General features: G+C 32.1%; 1 protein-coding gene across 1 annotated transcript; it reads right to left on the bottom strand.

Annotated features, from left to right (window-relative positions):
* Window positions 1–275: 275 nt before the first annotated feature.
* On the bottom strand, window positions 276–2,805 carry LOC143064042 (myeloid differentiation primary response protein MyD88-like). The gene is made up of 4 exons (XM_076236547.1): window positions 2,693–2,805; window positions 2,265–2,459; window positions 1,402–1,493; window positions 276–870 (listed from the first exon to the last, which is right to left on the bottom strand). The coding sequence occupies exons 2-4, from the start codon at window positions 2,456–2,458 to the stop codon at window positions 644–646; spliced, it is 513 nt and encodes a 170-aa protein (XP_076092662.1). The 5' UTR covers window position 2,459; window positions 2,693–2,805; the 3' UTR covers window positions 276–643.
* Window positions 2,806–13,363: the final 10,558 nt, after the last annotated feature.

Below are 13,363 nucleotides of genomic sequence, written 5' to 3'. Positions count from 1 at the left end.
TCTTTGGAGATAGTTTTCATTTCGTTTATTTTTTTTTATGTTTTTGTATGTGTCATCTATTCCATGTAGATTGCCTGGAATGTGTTAATACTTCGGTTTGTTGCTTACAAAGTAAGGATTGATAATGTTAATAATACGTGGACACATTGTGTACTCGAAATTTAAAGCCTTCTACAACGAGATAAGTGGGAAACTCCAAATATCTGTTGTCATTGAACTTGTTATAAGGGTACAGCTTTTATCTTCAAAGCTGAGGGGGAAAAAATGAACCATCATTTGATGTAACGGTATTTTAATTGATAAATAGTTATCAATTTTCAAATATAACAATTGTAAAATATAGAAAATAAAGAACATATATATCACAGGTTTCATATATCATAAAGAGTCTGACATGTATTGTATATAGACAACAAGTTCACAACGGGACTTTTTATATTTTCTTTTAAATACAACACTGGATACCGCCGTTTTAAATAATGTTGATTGTCCCAAATGAGGATTATGTAAAATGATAATCACAATTATAAACACGCTCACACTGGATCTCCACCCATTCTCTCTTCTGAACATGAATATTACGGGAACTTAATAATTAAATGACTAGATGTTCATTCAGCTTCAACAGTTATTGTCTGACTGTTCAATGTAATATATCCGGAAGTACAGACTTTCTAGTTGAACAAGGCATAAATTGTCTTCTACCCGATGCCGATCTTGTCTGTGTCAACCTCATGGACGAAGCAATTCTAGGCCAAACCCAACACCGCATATCTTTTTTGGTAAAGTCACATACAGTCACTGATTGTAAAATCGTAGGCAATTCGCAGTTTTCTATAAGTATTGGAATCAGTTTACTGTTTCTTCCAGCTGAAAGATGAATAAACAAAATATAAATATAATTTTCTATACTAGAGGTAAAGGTAAAGACTGTCGTATAAAAGAAAATTTACTGGAGGATTGACTTCAAATTGTAATCTGATAAAGTATATCTTTGCTTTCATTGTATACGTATATTTATTTATTTAAACTTCCCCTTCGATACAAGTTTTGCGCATATTAATAAATAATCTCATTTTTTACGGTAAATGTGTATCATATAGATGTTTCGATTGCATCAACTTAAGTAAGCGTAGTCACTGTGACAGGAGCTATTCCACCAGGAATTATATGTACTCTTGTTTTCCAGATTTCGACTTTTTATTTTAAATTCTACTTTTTTTTATAAATATTATAGTTACTTTTTAGGGCCTGCTGTTAATTGCTCTAGCCATAATATTTTTTTCTGTCAATGTTTCTTCTCTCCTTTCTTTAAATTATTTTAATGGCGATAACGAGGAAAACAGAAACACAAAAAATATATAATTAAAACAAATAAATATCAATAAAAAAAGTACTTACAGGGATATTTGGAATGTACAAACGACAGCAAGAAACTTGTGACGTCGGATTGTAGAAGGTTTGGAGATATTACGACAACAGCACACCTACATCTGAAATAAGTAAAGTAACTTGTAATTATAATGTCATTCGCAGGAAACATATAGACGTCAAATATGAATTTCTTGACTACATAAAATACTATGATGTACTTTTATTTAAGCTATCAATCTTAAATCTAACTACTTTATAAAAAATAGTATCAGTCATAAACATTATGCTAATGTAATACAACAATCAACCAATAAAAGAAGTAACTTACAAATCAGTAATTAAAGGAATTCGTATTCAAAATATAAAAAAATGAAGGACTACAACGAAATTTTTCAATTTGATACACATACAAATTTGGAATAGAGAAGATAAATTGGGGGGCTAATTTGAATATTTATTTAAGAAATTTGGGGTGAAATTATTAAATCATATCATATATAAATTGAAAAAAAATGATTGAAACCTTCAAATTAGAAAAGCTAATCAGATTTCAGAAAAAAAAAGACTAATTTCAGGACTGGTGCATTTTTCAGAATTAACGTAAAACAGTAACGTTACCAAAAAACTTTTCAAACAAATAAGGATACATGAACTGATATATTCTTCCATTCTTCCATTTTTTTTACAAGGGTTAAAGTTTTTGTATTAGCATTATATTCACGGTCTTGTGTAACGTAATTTTGTACTCGAATATCCCCCCTTTTCCCCAACATGTAAATTTAACATTTAGATTAAAACAAATCATGAGTTGTAAGAATCTAAGAACCAATTGGGGCCTTTCCATTTTGAGTTTCGAAATGAAAAAAAGTAAAATATTTGTTAATACATACCTTTGAACCATAATTTTAGCAAGAACTTCAGTTTCATTGTCCTCAGTAGTTTGTAGATCTCTCCATGGTAAAAATAGTCTCAAGTTATATTTTGGTCCTTCTAAAATTCTCGCCATTTCCTGAACAAACTCCAGATCTTTTCCTTCTTCATTATGAATCACAAAGGCGTCATAAGATTCTACCATTACACCCATTCTGTTGAAAAGAAAGACATATCATAGTTATAGAAACAATGAACAAGAATTGGACTAATAATCTTAAAAAATTTTCAAAATTCGCACACTTTAGGCCTGATGTTTTTTTTGTTTTTGTTTTTGTTTTAAATAAATAGAAAGTTCTGTTAGTTTTATTATCAAATTTTTTTTTGCATTATGTTCTTTTCAGATACACTTATATGATATCATTTTTACTCATGACTTAAAACATACCTGCAAAATATTAATTCAACTTTAGCGTTTGATAAATCGTACTTCTCTAACTTGATTTCCGAAGATATTACTTACAATATATACTATAGACTCGCTTATAAATACTGTTGGTATTTTATTTAAGTATTTTTAACAAGGACTTTAAATGGATCATTTGATCCAATCAAAATAGCGTTACCAATTATCATATAATAGATTAAATGTCATTGGTTGTTTATCGATAAAAGGTAAACACGGAAGTCCCAGGAAATATTCTACCTTGCAAGTACATTATTAAATCCCTTTGTTCATTAATATTATGAATGTTTCTGTGCATTCCTAATAATTTTAATGACTTTTACATCGATTATCGAATAAATGAGGAATAAGCAGAAACAATTGAATGTCATGTTGTTTACTTGGAGTGCATGAGGTCGACGAACTCAAATGTAAACAGACGAACTATTTGTTTAAGCATATAGTACGATACTTGTTATATTTTTCATCAAGGATTCTTCCGTGAAACTTTCGTACCTGGAACTTCTTGTTAGCAGACTATTGACATATCAACTCCTCTTCACATATTCCGGATAAATTGTGTCATTAATGTTTCGTTCCTGGTAAAAATCTTTTTTTGAAATCGATGGAAATTCATCATATGTGAAACTCAACTGTAAGTTTTCGTATTCATTTCCGAAAATTCCCGGATTATAGACTGTTTCGATACATTTCAATAAAAAAGTACGTATTGCAATTGTATTCTGTTTATTTATATTTTTTTTTAATTTAAGATATGAAATATCAATATAAAAATGATTTATGCATCCTTGTCATTTTTGTTTATTCTGTTACCTATTGTGACATCGGACTCTGGCTTCTTTTTACTGATTTTATTGATTTCTGTGTGTTTGTTTAATCTACATTTGCTAGATGTTGGATGAGGATTGAGATCTAACAAAATATGTTGAATCCCGCCGCATTTTTGCGCCTGTCAAAAACCTCTGAACTTTGTCCATCTGATGAGTTAAGCCTTTTTCAACTGATTTTGATAGTTCGTTCTTATGTTGTAAAGTTATACCACTGTCCCAGGTTAGGGGGAGGGTTGGGATCCCGCTAACATGTTAAACCCCGTCACATTATTTATGTATGTGCCTGTCCCAAGTCAGGAGCCTGTAATTCAGTGGTTGTCATTTGTTTATGTGTTACATATTTTTTTTTCGTTAATTTTTTTTACATAAATAAGGCCGTTAGTTTTCTCGTTTGAATTGTTTTACATTGTCTTATCGGGGCCTTTTATAGCTGACTATGCGGTATGGGCTTTGCTCATTGTTGAAGGCCGTACGGTGACCTATGGTTGTTAATGTCTGTGTCATTTTGGTCTTAGTGGATAGTTGTCTCATTGGCAATCATAGCAAATCTTCTTTTTTATATTGGTTAGTCTTGTAAATATTTTTTTTAATTTTTTTAATTTTATATGTTTCGGAGTTCATATTCGATGAACTTATGTACATTATATATAAAGGGGCTATAATAAACCCAAACAAACAGCATTGTATTCAATTAATAATAATTTGTTCAACTAACAAATCATAGTTGAACACAAAATATAAACGTTTGTTTTGTTTACATCCAAATATTAAACTAATGAAAAAGTATCATGTTGTTCTTTGGATTTTGAACATTTGTTACGAAAGATTGATTATGTCTGCTTATTCCTATATATGATTTGTGAAACCCTTCGATATTTGTTAGTTCTTAATGTTCTCCAACTTCGTACTTCATTTGGTCGTATCATTTTCATTCAAGCGTCACTGATGAGTCTTATGTAGACGAAGCGCGCGTCTGGAACAAATGTGGAATATTAACTTCTTATCCTGGTATCTATGATGAGTTGATATTCACACAGGAACATATCACGATAAATAAAAAAAAGAATCTAGCAGTATTCTTCTTCATCTTAAGTTCTGTTATATAAATGAAATTCTGTCATTGAATTATTAAGACTTTGCTGAATATATCGATCTCTCAAATCCAATTGAACTTATACATAAAATGTACATTGAATGTGTATCATCTGAGGCATATAAAATCATGGTAGTGACAAAACATCTAAATTCCCTTCTTTTTTTTTTAAATCGTCAACTGCAATTGTTTTTAAAACTTTTTTTGAAAGTTTATTTACTCCAAGAAACAACTGTATTCCTCGTCAGAAAAGGACACAAAAGTATAGAATTCAAACAGGCTAATCATATATGATTTACAAACGAATTAGCAATTATTTGCAGATAACAACAGATATGTTTCAATTGTCATAACTACAAAGTAATATCACAAAAATACTGAACTCAGAGGAAAATCAATTCGGAAAGTCCATAATCACATGGCAAAATCAAATAACAAAACGCATCAAAAACGAATGGACAAGAACTGTCATATTCCTGACTTGGTAGAGGCATTTTTCAAATGTAGCTAGCTAAACCTCTCACTTGTATGACAGTCGCATTAAATTCCATTAAATTGTCACCGATGCGTGATCAAAACAAACAGACACAATAGGTAAAAATGTCAAAAACAGGGGTACAGCAGTCAACATTGTGTTATCATCTTAATCACTATAAAAACAACAAATGTAACGAAGAAGCACAAAAAGACATACATCAAATTAACATCCTCATTTTGATTTGATTATATTATACGATTTTATTTGTCTATGTAAAATGCACCCATCAAGGAAGGAGGGTTTTGAGTACTGGTGTAAAATTGCGCGTTTGAAATTCGCACAGGTAGACATGAAATAATTTTGTCGTTCAAAGTATGACGTGATGCATACATACAGTCACGCAAAATAGATATAACAAACACTAACCTGACAGTTAAAGTAATATTAATAAATAACATAATTTTGTCATTCAAAGTATGACAAGATACATAGGTACAGAGTCACATCATAAAATAATTTTGTCGTTCAAAGTATGATGGGATACATAAGCACAGAGTTGCGTCAAAAGGATATCTAAAAAAACCAGACTTATCAGATCAAAAACAGACTTATCAAAAACAGAACAATCCAGTTCCCTTTCCGCAAAAGGTAATCTACCGAATTAGACGTTTGTATGTGTGTTTGAATTAATATGAGCTACCCATGTGTGTCACACGTGGATCAGGACATGCTTACACTTCCGGAGCACCCGAGATCACCCTTAGTTTTTGATGGAGCTCCTGTTACACAGACTTTAGTTACCATGCTGTGTTGCTTGTTGGTCTTGTTTTCTTTTTTTAACAATGGCGTTGTCAGTTAATTTTCACCGAGTTTGTATGTCCCTTTGGTATCCTTCGCATCCGTTTTGTTTTGAATGCAAGTGAAATAAGTTGCAACTTCATTACATACTATTCAATTCATACAAACATTTCAATCACATGAAATATTAAGGACACCATAACCAGTTGGTTGATTGTAATGTTATATCTGTGTAACACATGCTAACGGATATGTTCGATTTGTCTTAACAACAATTCCGTCTTTTTTCATTGATTGTTCGTCAACAAAAAAGAATTATCTATTTGTACATACCACGAGCAACATGATGGATACTTCATTTAAAGAATGATCTGCTTACCCTTTCGCGGGGCATCTAAGACAAACCCGTGGGGTTGTTTTTGCGTAGCTTTAAGATTCAATGTAGCGTTTTGTGGACTGTTTGTGTACGACCTGCACGTTACATAAGTAAACCAGTTTGGATCGGAAGCGGTCATTTTGATCTGAACAGCTCTTGAACGCATGAAACATCGATTTTAGGTTTTTTTCAGACTTCAAATCTATTTTCAGACATCAGTACTGAATTGACCGAAAATGCAATTGTCAGAGCAAATGCTGAATTACTGCAATAAGAAAGTATAAAAAATTACTGAAAAACTGATCATGACTGACAAATTTATTGTTCAGACTTTTCATCTGTCATTAAAATCAAAGTTATCGTTTAAGACCTAAATTTCATCTACTAGTGATTATTTAAATGATGCTATTGAAATAAGGATCTTAATGGTAGAGCTGGATTCATCATCTCTTTCCCTTTTTGAACATCCTCTTACTTTTACTGATTTTCAGTGTACAATGTTGGAAAAAATAAGATGATTTGGTGTGTGATTGACAATGATACAATTTTTCCACCCTTAACGTTCTTATGAATAACACGACCTCAAAAAAATGCATGTAGTTTTAGGCCTTAAAGAAAATACAGCAAAATCAATTTAAACTCTTTCAAAGCAAAGAAATAAATGTGAACAAAAGTCAAATCACATTTGCAAAACCGCACAAAAAAAAACCCTTCCCAGAACCCTCCCCGGCTAGAACCTAATGGTCGTCCCCTTTATGTACTTTTTTAAGTTCTGATTGCAGGGGCCAACTAAACGACCACATCATGCCTACTCCTTTGTAAATTCCCCCCTTAATTTATAACTTTATTTCTAAAAAGGCATGCATGAACATCTCGATTTCAAAAAAATATGCAAAGATTTAACAAAACATCACTACGAACCTTTTCAATATTATTATAAACTATCAGCGTAATCGTCTATAGTTTTACATGTACATGTATGTCCTTATTTTTGTTTTGGGAATACGACATGCATGCTAACTAATTAGTTATGTTTACCCCTTCGTTGTTTACTATGACATGTTAATGTCATTTATATAAAGGACTTAACTATTTATGTACAAAAGGTTCATATTTATGTTGATTGTTTTAGGAGAAACATGAACATAAAACTAATTAAAGGGAATACCACTCTTTTAATTTGGAAACTCTTAAGCATTTGCCTGACACTTAAGATACCAATTTTATTGAACCAGATACGCAATTAGACAAGTATTGTCTCTTGTGTGATTCTCAAGTCTAGGCTATTTGATAATTCAAATCATTATATAAATATTGAAGAGTTAACAAAAACAAATAGGAACAAAAGTATTGCCAAACCAGGACAAGAACAGATAGCTATGTACGGGGGAGATACATCCCTTAAATCAAAATTATTTCAAAAGTTTTATTACAGCAAATTTCCATCGAAAAATGTCCGTAAATTCATGCTAATACCGAAGTACCTTATATTCGTATGGTGATACCTCCAAGAACTAACAGCAAAGGTTTCAATGCAGTGGTAGAAATTACATTAACGGTAACGTTAACAATCTTACTGCGACAAATGCGCACTTCGACAATAAATGTATCTCTAGTGATGCTAAAAGCCAAATTATTTGAAAAATGAATAATATTGTTATAAATATCGAAGGGATGATAATATATTGCTGAAAGGTTCGTATACTCTCAATATTAACTTTAAATAATATATATTCAATCAATTGTACAACCATTATCCCCACTTCAAGGGAGCAAATATAATGTAGGAATATTATGGAATTAAATTCATACATCTGCATGTAAAAAAGAGATTATGCACGCATGATTATGATATATGGTTTTACATTTAAGTTAATGGTCCAACTTTTTCATTATCAAAATAAGTGAGAGGATATTAATGACCGGAATGTCCTTTTAAGACCCACTATAATTCCAATAAGGAAGCGAATAAGCAACTTATAAAATTAAATAGAAAAAGATGTTCTATTACTTTTTGATTGCTTTCAACATTTTCCTTGATATGTTATAATGGTCATAAACATAAATTTGTTATGTCAATATATGCATGTATATATAAAATAAACATGGGATGTTTCTCAAAACCTAATGTGTACAAGATTAACCTTTGTAAACATATACGGAGTGGTTTGCTCTTTTTATTTTAATAACGTCATCTTATGTTTTTGTAATTTTGTTTTTAGAGAAAACGATAGTTATATTTTCCTACACATAATTGTTATTTCTCAAGTTTCCAGATACTTTTTAGAATTTCAATTTCATTATAACTTTCAAATGCGACAAGGGAATATACTCCATTCTGAGGGTCACGTAATAGTTACTCTAAAAATAGGAGATTATATTCGATCTAGTTGATTACACAGACACTAAACATCCTTCATTTCGACTGAATAGTTTTACTCTCTTTTTCTCTATTATGAACTCTTTGTGTACGGTGAATGTAAAGTGATACTGTCGACATCGCCTTCATCTAAAATACACAGCGAGAGTAACCCATACATTAATAATTTAAATTTACCATAACTACTATGTTGACGTTATACTTTTTGAAAGGGGCCTTTGAAACCATGTCTGGCCTTGTGTCGCTGCATGTTATCGATTAAGGTAAGTATAGACTGAATCATACATATTTAAGGTAGCACAATACAAAGATTTTTAATCCCCAATCAGACACCTTTAAACTGATGTAATTCCACTCATCTTTCTTCAATTTTTATAAATGAAGTACCAAAACAAAGAAGAAAGATTAATCTTTCAAATTGTGAAAATTTCATTATGATATAATTATTACATAATTAATTATTATGTAATTCGTTGCTATATTGTGACGTCCACACTTGAATGAATTTAGCTTCTTTGTTATTCATAGCATCCCAAAATATTTTATAGATTCTTGCGCAACACCGTTTGACCTCCAAAACTGTGTCTCAGATTTTTCCTATTGCATTTCATTCTCTCATAAATCTTCAATGAAGTTTGCAACATTAATTCATAAGAGACCACTAAATTCAATTGGGTATAAAATTTGTTCTATTGATGTTTTTGGAAATCTGAGACACAGTTTTGGAGGTCAAGCTGTGTTGTACAAGAATCTATAAAATATTTTGGGATGATATCAAGAACAAAGACGCTAAATTTATTCAAGTGTGGACATCACAATATAGCAACTAATTACATAATAATTAATTATGTAATAATTATGTCATAATGCATTTTTTACAATTTGAAAGATTAATCTTTCTTCTTTCTTTTGGTACCTCATTTATAAAATATAAAGAAGGATGAAATGAATTACATCAGTTTAAAGTTGTTTGATTGGGGATGCAATAATCTTTGTATTGTGCTACCTTAACTAATGATCATACTCTTAAGTCATTGAATCCAAGAATACGTCGATGAACATTTTCCTTGGATAATGTGTGTTGTAACTTCAAACTTTTGGAAAACAGGAAGTCGTAACATATAGTACGGTGACCGAGTAAGGAAAAGTCGCTTATTTAAAGAGTTTAATTGTCATTCGGACTATACGGCTATAAATCCCAATATTGGTAGTTCAAAAGGTAAACTAAACATTTGACTTGTCGTCAAAAAATCGTACGGTTCAAGTTTTGTAAAATGGGCTTTGTAGTACGTTAGTTTACTTGAGAGAAAATCGACTTTGAAAAGTTTTGAGGTCTACATTATAAAAGAACATCCGTGATTATTTCGGTTATCATATACAGTGTTGTAACACCTTATGTTAAAGATTTCAAATTAATTTTAGCAAATTAATCCGTCATTAAAAAGTTTTTGTAAAAGTTTAACACTACGAATATTTTGCATTTAATAAAGTACGTTTCAATTCAATTTAAGCATTTGGTTTTACGCAAAATATAAAATAATCAACATTTATATGATATTTTACACCTTTATTAATCAAATTCATTTATCTCAGAAGCATTATTGAAGGGGAGGACAGGGTGGTACCCTTCTCCCTTCTACCACCCCTCTTCTCCATTCTCTTACCCCGTTCTCCTTTCTCCCATTAGAATAAAACATCTCCTTTTGAGATATTTTTTCTTGAAATATTAGAAAATTTTTTAAAAGGAGAGATATTTTATTTTTTCTCTTTTCTCCTAGCCTTCCTCTCCGTTCTCCTATCCCCTTTCTCCTTTCTCCCACCCCTTTCTCCTTTCTCCTACCCATTTTCTCCCTGTCTCCCTTACCCCTGTCCTCCCCCTCATTATTTCAGCAATCAAGCCAGACACAAGTCTTAACGCGCATATGTAGGAGCTATTCGAAGCTCATATACAGCTTCTTATAGATGGCGACTTTGCTATTAGACAGACGCCTGGATATTTTAACCGTATATGGACCGACATGACAACAGAAAAAAACCGTTAAAAAAGCCTCAAGGGGATCAGGTGGCACTGTAGGCATAACAAATCAAAAGTCTGCGCTTGTTTTATCCTTTGATTTTGCCATTTGATTAGGGACTTTCCGATTTGAATTTTCCTCGGAGTTCAGTATTTCTGTGATTTTTTTTTTTTTGTAAGATGGACCTTAACTAGACATTTCCCAGAATCCCTTAGTCGTGTAATGCTGAAAAAGCCTGGAATTGCTTCAAAAATGCAAATTCACACGAGGAAACAAAACCAACAGCAATAAAAGAGATGAAGTACATGGTATTGCCATTGTGAACCATCTGAATGGACCTTGACTGATATCTTAGATGTGGAATCTCATCCTCTATGTCTTATCAATATCTCTTCTGGAATGCATGCTACAAGAGATATTTAAAATTATTTGTTCACAGCTATCGATGAAGGCTTGAACATATCTAGACATTTCATAACTAGTTCTCTTTCTTATAGTCCAATATCAAAGTCAAAACTAAAAACGTTTGAAAACATGACCACAAAAACAAACCTTAAATGTAAATCGGGGGAAATATTTTCTGGTCACATAATCCAGAACTTGTATGCAGACGCGTACATGTATTGATTTTGGTAAAGTGTAGGGATTATGTTGCAGTAGAAAATGTGCTGTCGCACCCTGTATGTCCCATTTCAATTTCCCTTTTTCACGATGACGGAACCATGAGAAAATCATGCAAGTCTGATTTGGTGAAGCAATAAGAATCTGAAGTACCAGATTTGTACCATCACTCACAATTTACATCAGATATGATATGGCATTGGTTCAACGTATTGATGTTACGAAAAGTAAAACATTCGGTGATCTTGCAGCTCCCTATTAGAAAATATGTTCCAATGCTTTTCTATATAGCACACACAGTAGTAGATGTTAAGATCGCCACGACATGAACAACTCTATAAAGTCTGCTGAAAGGGAACGCCGCACAAAGACAACAGCTTCGACCAAAGTGTATCAGGTTTTTGAATGGAAAAGTATTCATGACGGGAAGAAGATTGAAGGGAGAAGTATTCATGACTGGATGAAGATTTAAGGGAGAAGTATTCCTGACTGGAAGAAGTTTCTTTTGTTAAAGAAAACACACAGGCTCTCCTTAATTTCTTTGGTAGTTTTATTCTTTAAAACTTTGACAAATCCCCTATGATTCCACCTGATTGTAAGCTTTACTTAGCCGGGACGTTTGTAAATCCCGAAAATGTATTTATACCAACACTAATAATGACTGTCGTAACTTGTTTAGGATTCAAGAGGAGGCCGATACTCGTATGATACTCAATGCCTTCAACATTGAAACTAAGTTTAGAGAAATGGGAAAAAGTGGGAGAACAACTATACGGACTTCTAATACAAATGTGATTGTTCTGTGTTTTTCGCTACTACAAACATATCACACATACAAGCGAATTGTGGGTGCAGATGGAGAACATTAGCAGTGTAAAGGATTGGCGACCATTTTTACCCATTTACCAATCATCTGCCTGTCTTTCCCAAAAATTTGGAAACTATTGCCCGATGTACATGCACTTACCGGATGCGACACAACTTCGTCTCTGTTTGAAGTAGGTAAAAAAATGTCTACAAAGCACGACTTTTTCAGTGGTTTGCAGAGCTTCGTTAATATTGAAAAAGATGAAGTCCTTGGGCATGAAAGTAAATTTGAAAGCTTTTGTTGCGAAAAATCTCTTTAAATCATTTCATCATGATATTTATGAAATGCGCATCAAGCTTGCAACCAGTAAAGATGTAAGTTTAGTCAGGTTACCTCCGTTTCAGTTGCTTCGTTTCAAACTAAAATTTGGACCGCATTACACATTGCTAAACCTCCTATTCCGTCACCTTTAGAATGCGCTTGGTGAGAGTTAAATGATTCATTACACTCCGTGTATTTTACAGGGCATTTGTCAGCAGAATTATTAGGGGATCTTGTGTTTTCATGTAAGGAAAATCTAAAACCTTTATGTAAAAAGTCATGTGTTTGTTCACAACAAAACCTTACATGTTCGGAGCTTTGTTCCTGTAAAGGGTCAGAATTATGTAGAAATTTCCAATCATGTTCCTTGACAGATGAACCAGAAGATACTCTTAGCTTAATTCTGTTGTATGAATCTCTTTATTTGTATTTTTTAAATGCAACTGTTTTCGAGGTAAATGTATTGAGTGGTTTTTAGTTTTAATGAATAACATGAATGAGCTTTTGCAAGATGATAGAAGGCTTCAGGTAAAAATAATATTGATCATTTATTGCTGAGGTCGAATGTCAGCCGGCAAGGTAACTACTGTAATATTAACAGAATATGTGTTGATCTTGTAGAATAGAACAAGTGTTGAAAAAACGCCAATTTTCATAATAAATCAATTTTCTAATTCCTTTTATTTTTACATTTTCGAGATAATTCATTGATAATAGATTTTTAAAAAAATGTCTGTATCTGAAATTAAACCTAAATTGTTGTATATATAGTCCGAGACCACAATTGTCGTCCCTTGATTTTCGTTGTTCTGTCGTCCCTTGATTCGACGAATATAATCCCTAGTGTTGACAGTGGGTTACTTGCCATTAATTTTCATACCCCTTCCAAATTAATTTCTCCATGTTAAATGCCCCAAATTGCTAGTAAAGGGG

The sequence above is a fragment of the Mytilus galloprovincialis genome, chromosome 2, assembly GCF_965363235.1.
Source record: "Mytilus galloprovincialis chromosome 2, xbMytGall1.hap1.1, whole genome shotgun sequence".
Classification (NCBI taxonomy): domain Eukaryota; kingdom Metazoa; phylum Mollusca; class Bivalvia; order Mytilida; family Mytilidae; genus Mytilus; species Mytilus galloprovincialis.
The sequence above is the reverse complement of the archived record's forward strand: the minus strand, read 5'-3'. Positions and strand labels throughout refer to the sequence as shown.